Below are 15,861 nucleotides of genomic sequence, written 5' to 3'. Positions count from 1 at the left end.
CACAGACGACCTTTTCTCGACGAAATCTTAGCCAACGATGGCTCATCGGCTAAGATCTTAGCCGACAAATTAAACTAACAGGCCGACAAAAATTTTTCGTCGGCTAAAATGCTTGTCCTGGTAGTGAAATAAACATCCACCATTTGCGCAAACACATATATAAATAAAAACAAATTGTTTCTCGTACGTATCATATCCTCCCAAATCTTTTATCAATTTGACTATGTGATCTATCATTTGACTCGATAATTTGCTTATAAACTATGTTGTGTGTTCCATCCAACGGCAGGCACATAGACATAGCTTCTTTTAGTAATTAACTAATAATTATAGTACCAACAGATACTCTTATAATTGAAGACGTATATATAGCTAGGCATAACTGAATTAATAAATTGATGAAATTATTCCGAAATAAAGAATTGGAATAAAATCTCTTCAAGTAATTAGGTTCAAACCTTCAACTTACTATGGTTTAAGACATAGGCTATCAACGGAAGCAAAAACAGAATGAGACTTAGAATTTCTATAAGAACCATGTGGAGATTAAACATTATCACATTTGTTAAAATTAAATTCACGAAATTCACTCTTTTAATAGTTAAAGAAATAGAAATAACATGCAAATGATGCAACCATGTCCAGATTAAAGTCAGCTTGGTATAGATAGAAGGTTGACCAAACGTTGATGAAGTATTTTGTAAGAAACAATATCGACGTTAATAAGAAAGGCTTAAAGAACTCTAAGCTTCATTTGATCAGAGAATAATGCATAATTATATATTATTAATTTCATAAGTATGAAAAGAAAATGTTATGTAGAAATTAAGATTCCACAGAATTAAGTCCTACAAAGGCACCCTGCATGTGACCTAATCAAGAGTATAATGATCAGTCTTAACTATCAAAATATGTACGTTCTTCAAAAGAAAAAGAAAAAGAAACTATCAAAATAATGAAATATGTAGTAGCTAGCCTTTCTGCTTGTTTCTTTTGCATTTTTAATAAGACTTAATTATCCCATATCAGAACAATTATGTATCGATCATTTGGTTCTTTTGAACTCCTTTTAACAACTTACGTTTTCCTTTTTATTGTTATTTGATTCTTTTGGTGAGTTTGTTAATTTGGGAATGAATTTCTATACTCTAGTCATAAAAAAAATTAAAAAAATAAAAATTGTGTTATGTGATTATTAATTAATGAAGAATATAGTTAGGGTCTAGGTACATAGTGGTTCGATTATGACTGTGAATCATTGTGTAATATTATCTAGTCTTCACTTTTTTAATTATATGAATTTGCACCAAATTTTCTTTAATAAAAAGAAAGAAGGAATCCTCTCAAAAAAAAGAAAAAAGAAAGAAGGAATATATATTAAAGGAAAAGCACCAATATTTAGAAAGTGATCACAAGGACGTGGATGGAGATATTATGAAATCATTAGCTTGCTCAATATCTTATAGGCTAGTTTAATTATTCCACATTAATATGACGTCGACTAGGCTTCCCATAATATATTAGATTCGGTTAATGGTTGTTCCGTTGTTGGAAAGTTTGAAATCATCAAATCAATGAATGAACGAAAGTCCACTGCAAGGATTGTTGTTCTTAATTAAGTAACTAGTTGGAGTGGATTTTACGCATCAAGATGTATTTGCACCATTAATGTGTAAGTGCTCAAATCGCCGTATGTGTGAAGATCGAACGAAGACTAGAGACCTTAAATTCATTTCTTTTAATTTCATTTTTGATCCAATCAAATTAAATACTCATAATAAGAGTACATCTTCTTTGACCTAATGTTCTCACCTCTTTAGTTGGAAATACTAGGGACTGTTTTTTTTTGTTTCAATTTTGTTAACGGTATTAGTATATATACATGTAAGGGTCCGGTTCAAGGGACACAATATTTGATACTAATTTTTACACCATTTCTTATCCCTTACTTAAATCTTAGTCGATTAAATGGTTGTTATTGATTATAAGTATGATTTGGCAAGTGACATGGTAATAATATTATTTTCAATCAAATATAAAAATAAATTCAATTAAACAATTTCCCTGTCTTTTATCCAACAAAAAAAACATTTCTTTTATGATCATATCGACAACTCCAAAAGTTCTTCAAAGTGAAAATGAAAACCCCAGGTTCGTACAGCACAAAGATTTGTGCTCCTCTTCAAATAAAAATTCTACTTAAATTAGGGTCATATCAAATTCAATATCCACGTCTAATCTTTGTTTCACAAATAAATCAATCTTCTTAACTGAATTCCATAAACTAATCGGCAATTTAATCCATCATGTTAATGTATATACCTGTACAGTGAGATTGATTATGGGCATGAGCAAACCTTATCATATGAAGTAATAGGTGATTAATTGTGGGCATGAGAAAACCCTATGGTATGCGCATAAGAAAATTCTATAGACTAATTGTGGGCATTAGTTCTTTGCTTTTAAAGATATATGCAGTGGAAGGAATTCAATTTTATGATTGTTTGAACTATATTTATATCTAAACTCTTCTTTAATCTCGATCCCTTCTTCAATAAGACTATGTTCTGGGTATTTTTCTTGGCTTTAGTAAAGAGATCGATCTTGATTTAGATTTGATATGACCTCTTTCAGTTGTTCTAACCTGCTCATCTCAATATCATGTTGGCATGTTTTCTTTTTTCTTGTTGATATGAGTGTTCTTCTGGGAATTCCATTCTTCTGCAGTTCCAATTCTGATGTTTCTTTGATTTTCTTCTTAAAAGCATTTGTTTATTTTAGTTTGTTTATATTTTTATTGGAGTAAAAATATTATTGTCATGTCACTTGCCAAATCATACTCATAATCAATAACAACCATTTGATCAATTAAGATCTAAGGGATAAAAAAACGGTGTAAAAATTAGTGTCAAATATAATGTACCTTGAACCGGACCCTACATGTAATGTGACGTAGATGACCGAATCAAAATACTGCATATTAGTTGTTCGGTTCGCTTGCACCTTGGTGTATAGAAGAATTTTTGGTAATTAGCTGCCAAATGATCTATAATGAATTAAGCACTAGGATTCCTTTTAATTAACAGTTGCTAAATTAGGACTCCCTTAATTCAAAGTAGATTAATTTTGAAATCTTAATAGTGATCAAAACAACAACACAGATTATTTGCACCGCCAAAATCTTTGTTTTGGCACTACTTGACCGACTTATAGAATACAAGATTGCAATCGATTAACCACGTCTGATATTAGATTATAGTTATTTCATATATAAAATCATGATCACAAAGAACACCGGGTGTACCATTGGAGATCTTAAACCACAATTTAAACAAGAAATCTGACGTTAATCTTTCTCTAAAATGAGCATACCCTAACCTAAAATAATTAGGAATTTGGAAACACCCTTAATTAGCAACTCCTACTCGTAAGTTACATGAATTTATCATACAATTAGCCAAACCAAGCTCATTTTGAAGCAAAACATTGAAGTCCAGTCTCGATTAATCGACATAACAATTAACTTCATACTTGCTTCCCACTCTAAACCAAATCTAAGCACCTCGATGTTAGCTCGACCCTAACGTGATCCACGAGCACAAACTAATCATATAGTACATCAATTTGATCCAAACCAGAGTAGTTATAAATCTTAATCCCAATTGGATTCATGTATAGACCAGAAACTGATCATCATGCTCCATTCCCCTAGCTAGGCTTATTTTCCCATTATTTTTCTTCAATAACACCATAAACAACTGCAACTAACTCCATAACTGTAATAACTGAAATGGAATCAGATATATGTTATATTTAATCTGGAGTCAAATTGTTCCCCAAGTAGGAGAGAATCTGATGTGATTACATGTGCCCACATGAACTTGAAAGCTTGAACCAGGCCGCTCGCTGTTGGGAAACTCTCAGTCAACAATTGGTTTTAATAAAAAATTCTCCAACTACAAGACTAGCATGTGGTTCCAAGCTAAATTATTAACCAGCTGAACCCACCCAAAACGATTATATATTCCCCTACAAATAATATAATACATGCATATTTATCCACAAAATTTTTGTTCGATCTACTGGTTTTCAGGATGAGTAATCATGAAGCACACGTATTTTCTGACGACATGATAATGTGATACGGTCTGGAGCCACTTGCATGAAGTCTGTTCAAGACCTCCATAGAGACGTGTTTATGACCATATTTATAAACTGCATGTTCAATTATTCAAAAATTACTATATTGACAAAATATGTACTGAAGTGTTAAGTGTTATGATATCCATTACGAGAGCATATATATATAATTATAGTCAATCTCAGTGCGTTTTTGTGAGACACCTTGCGCCTAAAGGTGAGTCTAAACTCTTATTCTCATTACGCTATCTAATAAAGACATTTGATAGGGTTTACACTAGTGGTGTCGGCATCACTTCCCCAAAGACTTGTCTCTTTGCTAATGTTAGATTGCAAATTTCCATCAGGCCAATCTACTACGTCGATTTATTAACGAAGTGTGGTTCGATAAACTCATTATTCCACGTCCTCATATACACTAGTGTAATACTTGTAGAGATCTCTATATTCTTGGGATTGGATTTGACATTGAGGCGTCCGCTAATGATAATCATAATTCAGATTTTATGAGACGGATTTAAGTATCACTGATTGATGGATCATGTTGTGCCAAGTTTGTTTTTTTTTTATTGTTTATTTTACATTGATGGATTATCTCAAAGTAGCAATAACATATTTGTGTTTCACAAAACTAATTGTACGTTAGATATATAGTAGTAACTTCAAAGACAAGAAAATTATTGAGCAAACTATAACAAACATATGGTTAAAACTCATAAGCGAAGATCATTCTTAGAAAAATCAGATAAGCATATTACAAGACCACATGCGAGATAAATATTTACAACAACATCATTTGACCTTGATTTTGGTAAAGATTGAGAAGTGACTTGGCCAATCGAAGGATGTACCAGAGGTCATGGAAGACATCTAGATATATGCTTATGTGTGGGTGTCAGCCAGAGCACTTCACGGAAAATTTATTCCTGCACAAATCAGTTTGAATATATTTCATGAAAAATAAAGTTTATATTACCGTATTTGGAGATATACCTTGGTCATGAAAGAAACCATTTGATGTTGATGTGAATCCGATATCTACTACTTTGGGTATTAGTGGAACAAGAACAGTGACAACTCGAGAACACTTTAAACAACTAGTGAGAAAGTCATATTTTCCCATAAATGATGAGGCGGTTGATGGTCTTAAGCAGTGCATTGAAGCTGCTAAAATAACCGATGCACATACCTTTTATGAAACCGGTTTGCATAGTAGGGTGGACTGCAAAACGATATAAAAGTGTCTCATTTGTTTGAACAAATTGTAAAAGATTTTGTGCATCTTAAGATAAAATTTCGTCACTATTTATTTTGTGTTCGTTACCGAAGGTGTGCATCCTAATCTTGTTGATAAACTGAAATTGAAGAGCCATGTTTTAATTTTGAGGGGTTGAGAGAATGAAATTTTTTGGTGTTTAACTGATGTCGTTGAAGTCGGTAAGGCTGATTCAGTTTTCTAGTATGAGACACAAAACAATGCAAATGTAGATATGACAGAAGATTTAAAAGTTCTTTTAATCCTAAGGCATACTTTGTTAAAAATCCGAATTTGGTTAAAAAGAAATGCATAAGAAATGTCATATAAGAAGATCAAAATTATGATCGAGCAAATGGAAAGCACAAGTAATGAGTCTAAGAAGTATATTAAGATTTTTAGAATTTGCTATAGTTATTTTTTCCTTTCACTCATTAGACTTTTTGTTTAACCACTAAATTGTTCAGATTAATTATGGTGTGAAACGAATTAGGAACAACAAAACTAAATGTCTAAAGAATGACAATTACAATACAATTATGACAGTGAGGCATATAAATCCATCACATGTCTTATTTAAAACCCACAAACCACATTTCAAATACCATCAATTGTTATGGCATGCTTATGCTCGCTGTGACATACTCGCAGTCTTCCCTGTCATTCCAATACCCCTTCCCGTCCTTGAAAAATTTGCATATTTTAGTCTTATGGGTTGGGTGAGGTGCAGGAGATGCCTCAGGTGTCAGATATTGATATTGGTATCCCCAGTGTTGCATTTAATCATTTCATAAAAACAATTTACATGGGTAAGGACGTAAGGTGCAGCGAAGGCTTCCGAATGTTAATGAAGTTTATCAACGGTTCGCTCTGAACCACCCTATCTCATATGATGAACCAGACACTTCAACAATCTAGGTCGTCTCGGAGATAGAGGTGAAGCATCAAATCTGTGTGACCACCAAACTTTTCAAACAAACATGTTGAATGAAATTCCTCATTGAAGACAATCTGTAGTTGTGGCTGATGAAAACCTTAATAAAATAACATAGCAAGAAAGCTTTCTTAGCCTAAATGAACATAGAGGGACGTCGTAAGCATCATGCGGCCGCAGAATGTGTCAATAGAACCAAAAGAGAAACTGATGCGTCTGAAACATGTTTGCTGGAATCATGTATAAGCGAATCGACTATATTATATACCTTGATTTGAAGTATATTCGACTACTTTGTACAGATGGAGTTCTGGTCCTGGAGTAGTGATCTTAAGATCATCTCCTCCCCTACAGTGCTGCACAATATTCTCCCTCCTACCATCCCCATAACGAATGCTGGTCCCAAGTGACCGGTTACAAGAAGAGATTAAACAAAATTTTGTAACCTCCAACTGTGAAACTATCCCTGCCCCTCTCTACACGTATCTGAACGAGCCTAGCATAATTATACATTTCTAATTGCAAAGAACAATATTACACCATGGAAATGAACGTTACAAGAAAGACACATGCAGAGGGGGGAATTTGGACTGGATGTACAGCACAGAAATGCCAATGGAGTTGAAAGAGTAGAAGTTTCGGTTGACTCATTGCCAAAATGTGCATGTGGCACGGTGAGAAAAGGTGAACTGTAGAGAAATGACAGCCTTACTCTTGTAAAAATTGGAAGGCTGAATTTTCCAAAAGCTCTACAGGAGGTTTTATATCTGGAAATGTCTGGTCGCGCATGGCACTAGAAAGATCATCAACTGAATAGGGAATGCTGCATCCATCAACGATGATTAGTGGGAGTTCAAACATTAGTTTATTTTACCCCTAGAGAGAGAGAAGGGATTCTCTAACCTTGAAGTATCATCCAATGAATAATTGTTGCTATCTTCATTGCTAGAATCATCTGTCATTAGAAAACTCATGCTGGAAATAACCTACAGAAGAAAAGTACATTCACTATATCACAATTACGAACTAAGAAGTTTGAAGACAATTTCACATTTCTTAACTCACATCAGGGGATACACTTGGTTCATTGTCAACATCATCCCAAAACAATGTGCAAATTCTATGAAGCTGCTGAACACTCAAGACCTGAAGAAAGAAGCATTAACAAAGGACAACATACGAGGTCAAAAATCAAGTCTATTTATCATGAGCAGAGAAATAAACTCACTAAATAGTCACCACAACATGCTGATATCGATCACAAGCGATATTGTGTTTACATTTTATCCAGGCTAAGAATACATTTAAATAGCTAGTTTCACAGAACAAAAGGCTTACAGGGCACAAGTCATTCGTGATTTCATCATAGGAGATTCTAGACTTTTCGTGCAGAACCTGCAGAGATGAAACGAGTATTCAGATAAAAGAACTAGCTCTAAATTAAATTGATGAATAATCGAAGAGTTTCCAACTTCAAAATCATGTGACCCAAAGAAAGTTAATTATCATTTTTCAGAAGAGTGAAATTAAGAAGTGTGCTCAAACAGAATGTACACCAAATGCTGAGCCTCCAATAGTTTAACGCAAAAATGCTTCAGGAATGTTGATGTATTTCTAAGATTAATTCAAATTGAATGCAAGGTCAAGATCATTTACACAATATAAGAAAAAGTTGAGTGAAAGTTGCTAGGATATTCTCATAACTTGGTGTCCCTAGTGAGGCAACAAAATGTGATAATATGGACAGATCATCTGATCTGCAATTCTACACTTTTGTTAACACAATGAAAGGATAGAAGTCTGAACTGGCAAAGCAAGGGAAATGTGCCGGTTCCATTTTATATGTTTGATTATCTAGAGTAACAACAATGCTCCATCAGTTGTGTCTCTATACAATGCTGTTAACAGTCACTTGTAAATTTCAGTATAATGAAGTATTTACTTCCCAATGTACTGTATAATCAATCAGATATAATTCAAAAATCCTTTTCTTTCTGGTGTTCATATTTTTTTTCATACAAAAAGTTCTCTATTTTCTAATTTTGTCATACTTCTCACTATTAAAAGAGAATAAAGGGTTCTTAATATTTCCACTATACCTATTACATATATTTCAGCCTATGGCTACAAAAACAAATAACAAACAAAAAGGAGAAGGAGCAACATTCGAAGCGACTTGTTTAACTACAATATCTAGCAACAAGAACCATCAAAAGAAGTACAGTTAGTTTTTCTTTTACACAACTGAAGAAACTTACCAGGAAACCTACAGCCTGCCTAAGATATTTGAGTTCATCCCATGATGAGCCAGCATACTGCAGTGAGATGAAACATCAAAGAAAATTGATAAAAAAAGAAAAAATAAATCACGAAGAAACAACAAGTGTTGTATTCAACGCCAGCAGGCAGCAGCTAGGTAGTAAATAACTGAAAACTAGCCCTTTTATGGTGATAAGAATGGAAGAGTACCTCTTCCTTTGCTAGGTTACACCATAGTTCCAATTCAGCTAATCCATTCTTCACATAATGCCCATTGCTGAATGTGCAGAACTCTCTTTGAAGGAGGATGCTGTAGCACAATTGAACGACAACGCAGCCATGAGTTAACCTATGTACTACATAACTCTGTACAATATGTTTTTGATAAAGACAGAACATCGACTTACCTATTAAAAATTTGTACATTGACATATGAGAAATTTTGAGCAAGTATCTTCTGCACAAGAACTTGAGGCACCTGAAACAGGATAGACAATCAGATCAGAACATATTAAAGTGGATGATTTGCAATTGTACAGAGTAGAATCGCGTACACAGTTTTCTTTCATTGTAGAGAGAAACCCATCAAGAGACGCAACAACGGCATTCCAAGGATTAGCTGGAGAACTATTATCGTCGGAGTCTTCTGGTTTCACATCACTGTCTTTTGATGTTTTGGGCGCCTAAATAATCAAAGCATGTGATCAGTGCTGATGGAATGCCTCATTGGAGTGAGAACAAGTGACTGAGTTGGTTCATATAAACCAGCATAACTTAAACCCATGCTAAGTTGCTAACACACAATTTAAAAAAAAAAAAAAAAAAAAAAAAAATAATAATAATAATAATAATAATAATAACAATAACAATAAATGAAATTAAATCATTCCCCAGAGTCCACACTTTATTTTGTAACATCAACCGAGGAAGCATAGCTTTTTTGCAGCCTCCCAAACTTACATGAGGAATCAAATCGTAAATCAAATCAAAATTACATAGAAGGAATCTCTCTACACTATAATGTGCAAAAGAAAATCCACATCAAGAAAGCATGAATGTCAGAAGGAAAAAAAGAACAGGTTTGATAGAAGATCAAAAACAAGTTTAGCAAAAGTTATCTCAAAGATATAGAAAGAAATAATCAGACTTCTTAAAAATAGAGTAACCATGAAAGTCTTGCGAAGACCCGGTAGCAGAAATTCAAAATTTGTTATACCTGGACACAAGAAGATAGATGAAGAGATAATTCCTTCCTCAAATTGTCTCGGATGATTCCATATATCTTTTCTACATATGCTGTAAGTTGCTGCTTGAAAAGTGAAGCTGGATACTTGGCCTCAACCAGGCGCACAAGATCAGAATCGCCAACAGCAATATTGGCAGACGAAGACCGAAATCCCTATGAGACATGAACAACATATCACTTCATGCACAAAAGAAGATAGATTTCAGATGAACTATCACAAGGACAAAATCTAAAGGGTAAATAAATGAAATTTATTATTACTGAGGCCATCCGTCCGAAAAATGTTGTTGGAATAGGAGGCTTTTTAGAAGTTCTAAAACTCCGTTGGAGTAGGTACAACAATATCGATGTATTGGATAACCAATAAGCCATATGAGTTCTGTTATCCTGGTCCTGCAAAAAGCATACACTATTAAACTCAAGTTCCAAAATGCATAGCAGGGAAATTTCATCTAAATTGCTGCTGGGCCTTATAATACTACAATCCTTTTTATAAATGTGCAAGAACAAATATACATGCTCTTAGTAAGATTCTTAATATATATCTATATCAGTTCGGATGTGAAGTGGACGTTCGCACTCGGCTTAAAGTGCGGACGTCCGTCCGTTCTCTACCCTCCGGCGTCGGCGACGGCGCGCCTCTACTCCAGAATACTCCAGCAGCGTCCCCGACCACTTTCCCTCCCCGGCGAGTCCATTCTTTTCCAATTTTCCAGCGAGATCACCCAAAACTTCAAACAAAGTTGATCTCGCCGGAAAACTGGAAAAAAAGGACCCGTACGGGGAGGGAAAGTGGTCAGGGACGCTGCTGGAGTCTTTTGGGGTGGAGGCGCGCCATCGCCGGCGCCGGAGGGTGGAGAACGGACGGACGTCCGCACTTTAAGCCAAGTGCGGACGTCCGCTTCACATCCTCTCTGTATATATATATAGAGAGAGAGAGGATGTGAAGCGGACATCTGCACTCCGGCTTAAAGTGCGGACCTCGTCCGTTTTCCGCCGTCTCACGCCAGCGACGGCTTCTCTCCTTCCCGGACGACAGCACAGGCTTCCAGGACGGTTTCTCTCCTTACAGGAGTGGCCGGCGACAAGTTTTCTGGCCAGATTGAAGCTCTGGACGGAAAACACCATGATTGATCAAGGTTGGCCGGAAAACTTGTCGCCGGTCAGTCCTGGAAGGAGAGAAGCCGTCCTGGAAACCTGTGCTGTCGTCCGGGAAGGAGAGAAGCCGTCGCCGGCGTGAGACGGCGGAGAACGGACGAGGTCGGCACTTTAAGCCGGAATGCGGACGTCCACTCCACATCCGGCCTATATATATATATATATATATATAGAAATCATAAATTACTGGTCCAGTGCTTAAACGTGGGTAAAATAAAATTAATAATGAATATAACTTACCTCTATTGCCGAACCAATTATCTGAATAAGCCGGTCAAAGACATTAGTTTTTTCAGCTTCAAATGACTTCCAGTGGAGAAGACATTTGTATATCGTAATTGCTGCAACTGGCTTTCCTTCACTGAACCCCAGATCACTTGTTACGCATTTCATCAGAGCATCAACACTCTCCTGCAGGATATACGAAAATACTAAGCCAAAAAACTTGAATGAAAAAAAGTGAGAAAAAAGAACATAATGAACGTTGGGGGGGGGGGGGGGCGGGAACCATACATGTTGCCTTTCAATTTGGGATTTCCTGAAAGACTCTGACCCAAATTTTTTTGATGATGCAGATCTCAGTGGTTCCTATATATAATGTAAAACCACCTTAAGATTATAGATAGAACAGTGAATAAATATGCTGTAAACCACTCTTGCTTTGATACATTCACTTACATGATGACCATCGACCTGCAATTATGAGGGGAGGGAAAGAAAATATTCAAAACAATGTTCTTAAAGGGACCAATGTGAAAAACATTTTATGACATGTCTACCTGAGCTGTTGCAGCTGCTAAATGTTCTGGTGTCTTCTGAGATGGTGACATCCGCATCGAATGCTGCCGTAAAACTCGGTCCTCGGTTTGAATGTCAGAGAGTTTCTCCTCGAGTCTGAAGTTCGACAGAAACTAGTAAATATTAAAGGACAACTAAACCAAACCAAATCAAACATGAAGATCACGATAACTAATTTCCGTAGTAATTGACTGAATAGATATCACCGATGCCTCCTAGTTTAATATGACAGAAGTGAAGAACCGAAGAGAGAACCTCTGCATGGTAGTCTTCAATTCAATTATCTTAGACTCTGCCACCATAGCCTGCTTCAACCGCTCTTCACTAAGCTTGCTTGTTTCATCAATTTTCTTTTCCAGTGAATTTACCAAAGCCTGCAAAAGGATCAGAGTCAGCTGGAATAAAAGGAAAAACTAACAGAGAATCTGGTTGCAACCACAAAATATTACTTTTTTATTTGAAAGTATTTCAGAACCAAATTTTGCACACAGATTACAAACATTTACCTTGAGCTTCATGTTCTCAGAAGCAAGGTTGTTGGCCATCTGATCACCAGCAACTGGAAGTTCCACAGGAGCTTGTTCAGCTCTTGTCGTTGCAGCCTCACCTTCCTTAGAACTTAGAGGTTTAGTTTCTTGAGATAGACCACTTGAATTTAATAAAGCCTGCAAGAGATCTTAGCCAGCTCAAAATTGTAAAATAAAAAAGGTAAAAACTAATAGCATATGCTTGACTGCAATGTCAAACAGTCAATTTGCTTATAATTATTCAGGAGAAACATATGTTTGCAGGAGTTTCAGAACCTTTACCTTGAGCTGCTCATTCTCAGCAGTTAGCTTATTGATTATTTCAAGATCAACTACAGAAACCTCCTGCGTAACATACATTTGTTCACCACCTTTCGATGCAGCTTGCAATTTGAGTTGCATCTCTTCTAAAGCAGACTGCAACTTTGTATTTTCCGTTTTTAGCTCTTCAACTTCCTTTTCCAACTTTTTTTTGGCATCTTGGAGGGCACCAGTTTCCTTTGCATCCTGTAAAAAGGAAAAGTTGATGTAACAACTATTCATATCCAGCTTGCATACGCACTACTTTGGAAACCATGTAACCAACTAACCATAGAGTGGAACAAAAAATACAGGTCCGAACAAAAGTTGATGAAAATGTCATTCGATCCTGCAATTTGCACTGATACACACACGCACACAGAGATGAAGCAGAAGTAGAAGACTGCTATATATATTTTTTTTTTTGTATCGCTTTTTCTTTTCTTTTGGATGAACCAAACAGTTGTACTTACACAAGATAAATGAATTTCTCAGAAAGAAAAATGAGAACTTTGTCTGTCCTTTTCAATTGAATTATATATTACCTTCCTCCAAAGCACCAAAAAAATGTGAAATTAACTCGTGATCTACCAAAACAGTTTCCTTTACAATTCCATATAAGGCTTTAGAATTTGGAGAGACAGATCTTGAGTTGTTCTAGGTTGTGAATCGAACGACAACATTTGGAGTCCTAGCAACAGAATAAACATACACAACTATAGATGTTTTCCTATACGAGGGAGCATTGGAGCATCTATGTGAGTGAATCCTTGAAAGATGGGAAACAAACTGACAAGCATTCCAACAAGGGACAACAGAATACAGATGTGGGAAGCTTACATCTGGATAAAGAAGAGAAATTAGAATGAAAACAAAAAGAAAGAAGATACACACCATTCTAAGCTTCAGCAACATCTTCCGAGCAGCTTCTTGTCTTATAACACATTGTGTGGTGATTGCTACTTTTTTCATTCTCAAATATCGAGCACGGCTCAAGTATCGCCGGCCTTGACTCTGTCATAGATGATAGAATTAGTGGCATACACGAAATAAAAATATTGTAACAATAACACAATGAATTCTATAGTATCTTTTGAATGGCTAAACTTCAATGTTCGAATGAGGGTTCGTACAACTCTTTTCTACTATATTCTTTTCCTCTGCATTATTCAAGACTGAAAGGGATTAGTACAAAGGTGGAAAAAATTATGAAAAGATTCAGATGTGGTGGACATGTTTCATAGGTTGAAGTAGCAGCTTGAATCATAGTTCATGCATAAACCCAATACGTGTCATGTGCTTCAAGAAAAGAGACCATATCTATTATGCCAAAACCTATGCATTATGTGTCAAGATGCAGAATGAGTATAATCATGTGTTAATTCAACATGTAACAGCTTACATCATGAAAGAAGGAGGTTGAGGAATTGTGGGAGTTATGCACTGCTCTTCCTTAGGGGCATCTGTTTCAGTTGATTTTAAGGGCATCAACATTTATCTAGTTTGTTAAAATAGAAGGTTGTAACCCTTCGTTATGTAGTTCTGTGATTGCATGTATGGTTATGTATGATCTGGTTTTGTTGTTATTTTTTTTTCTTTTTCTTATTGGACTAGACTGCGTTGACGTTTTGGGTTTTGATGCAAAATATCAGATATCACTATATCAGTGTTGCTATAATAAACAAAATTGTAATCTTCACCTGGATAATAATTGCAGCGGTTGTTCTTCTCCTGAACGTAAGCTCATTACAAGCAGCCCACCCACGCATAGCAGTTTGAATAGAAACAGCTGAAGACCACACATTTTTATAAAAATTCTTTGAGATATATCTGCGACTGTACTTCTGGATTTTCACAGAAGCAACTTCTCTTCTCATGTTTTCATATAGATGCCGTCCAATCTGTCCTGGAATCAGCTCCAAAAACCAAAGTGTGTGTTACTATCTCTTGGGGTAGAATGCAACTTATCACCAAGAAGTTCAGGTGGAATACTTGGTACCTCTACACACAGCTTGGATTTCAATGGCAGATGACCGTAACCGGATATATACTTTTAGACATACATATGAGCGAATTTTATTCTGGATAACACGTGCCGATCTTCCTAAGACCTCAGCTCGACAAGCATCTAGTTCTGCCATCTGACCCGCTCTGAGAAACACTTTTGTTTTGCCAATCTACAAGAGAAACATAAAGATTTTTCCTTTAAATACTACAAAGAGTGAAGGTGTGGATCATATAAAGCTCAGCAGTAACAAGCAGCTTGGGTTCTGCAAACTGGTGCATTTGTCAAATTGCAGTGACACTACAGTGCAATAAAAACCTAAGTCCTCTATAGCAAGAACTGCCTCCATTTCAGTAAATACTAGTTACATGCAGACAACATAAGTATTTTCAATTGTACATAATCTTTTAATAGAGATGATAAACTCTATAAACTTGTAAAACCAGAACTAGTCTGAGTACCTGATATCCCTGGAGGTTGGCATTCTGCAAGAGCTTCTGGCATGCAGTGACCTTATCCAAACTAAACATAAAGAACTAAGATGGTTAATAGGACTTCTTTCTCACACAATAAATATATATAAATAAATAAAACACACGAAAAAGAAGAAACCTAATGCTAAAGACCTGATACATGTATGGTTATAGTCTTATAGATACATCATAAATCATGGCAGTTGCCTTGTAAATGTTTAGTCATTCTTTCTCTCATTATATGAATATTTTTATTTGAGTGATCAAGCAACAGTACAATCTCTGGGGACAATCTGTCCCCTTGAACTGTAGTACAGTACAGAAATGAAAGCTATACTAGATATGATACCATGCTTCCAACAAAGAGAACCATGCCTTAGTTAGAACAGCTGCTCTTTAGCAAATAGATCCCATGACTGAAAAGATACTGATTCTGAAGGTAAAAAACAGAATCATATTTTATCCCGTAACTCCTCCCCAACCCACAAATAGTTTTAAGAAAGACATATGTTTCTCAAGAGCCATATAATCCAAAAACTATTGCACACTACAACTCTACAAAACTTTTATATTGGATTCTGCATAATAATCCACATCTCTCACACAACAATAATACATATATTAATTGTTGTGCGACATGATAGATGAGGAGAGATAAACAGTGCATTTGTAGTTCACTGGTAGTTACTGTATAATTGCACAGGTGAAATAAGAGAGAGAGAGAGAGAGAGAGAGAGAGAGAGAGAGAGAGAGAGAGAGTAGTTGT

The 15,861-nt window shown here is 35.7% G+C and overlaps 1 protein-coding gene across 1 annotated transcript in view; it reads right to left on the bottom strand.

Annotated features, from left to right (window-relative positions):
• Window positions 1-6,851: 6,851 nt before the first annotated feature.
• Window positions 6,852-15,861, bottom strand: part of LOC101309925 (myosin-H heavy chain-like) — a 14,540-nt gene continuing 5,530 nt past the window's right edge. Inside the window, exons 18-37 of the mRNA XM_004297879.1 lie at window positions 15,084-15,144; window positions 14,617-14,794; window positions 14,318-14,523; window positions 13,512-13,631; window positions 12,600-12,824; window positions 12,046-12,164; window positions 11,772-11,886; window positions 11,671-11,685; window positions 11,506-11,580; window positions 11,233-11,403; window positions 10,096-10,227; window positions 9,805-9,987; window positions 9,143-9,271; window positions 8,996-9,066; window positions 8,799-8,898; window positions 8,588-8,644; window positions 7,668-7,724; window positions 7,395-7,475; window positions 7,233-7,315; window positions 6,852-7,152 (exon numbers count right to left, since the gene is read on the bottom strand). Of these exons, the coding sequence (XP_004297927.1) occupies window positions 7,038-7,152; window positions 7,233-7,315; window positions 7,395-7,475; window positions 7,668-7,724; window positions 8,588-8,644; window positions 8,799-8,898; window positions 8,996-9,066; window positions 9,143-9,271; window positions 9,805-9,987; window positions 10,096-10,227; window positions 11,233-11,403; window positions 11,506-11,580; window positions 11,671-11,685; window positions 11,772-11,886; window positions 12,046-12,164; window positions 12,600-12,824; window positions 13,512-13,631; window positions 14,318-14,523; window positions 14,617-14,794; window positions 15,084-15,144 (2,293 nt within the window). The 3' untranslated portion in view covers window positions 6,852-7,037. The remainder of the gene's footprint in view (window positions 7,153-7,232; window positions 7,316-7,394; window positions 7,476-7,667; window positions 7,725-8,587; window positions 8,645-8,798; window positions 8,899-8,995; window positions 9,067-9,142; window positions 9,272-9,804; window positions 9,988-10,095; window positions 10,228-11,232; window positions 11,404-11,505; window positions 11,581-11,670; window positions 11,686-11,771; window positions 11,887-12,045; window positions 12,165-12,599; window positions 12,825-13,511; window positions 13,632-14,317; window positions 14,524-14,616; window positions 14,795-15,083; window positions 15,145-15,861) is intronic.

This window comes from Fragaria vesca, linkage group LG4 (genome assembly GCF_000184155.1).
Source record: "Fragaria vesca subsp. vesca linkage group LG4, FraVesHawaii_1.0, whole genome shotgun sequence".
NCBI classification, from domain to species: Eukaryota; Viridiplantae; Streptophyta; class Magnoliopsida; order Rosales; family Rosaceae; genus Fragaria; species Fragaria vesca.
Note: the sequence above shows the minus strand (reverse complement) of the source record. Positions and strands in the feature narration are given on the sequence as shown.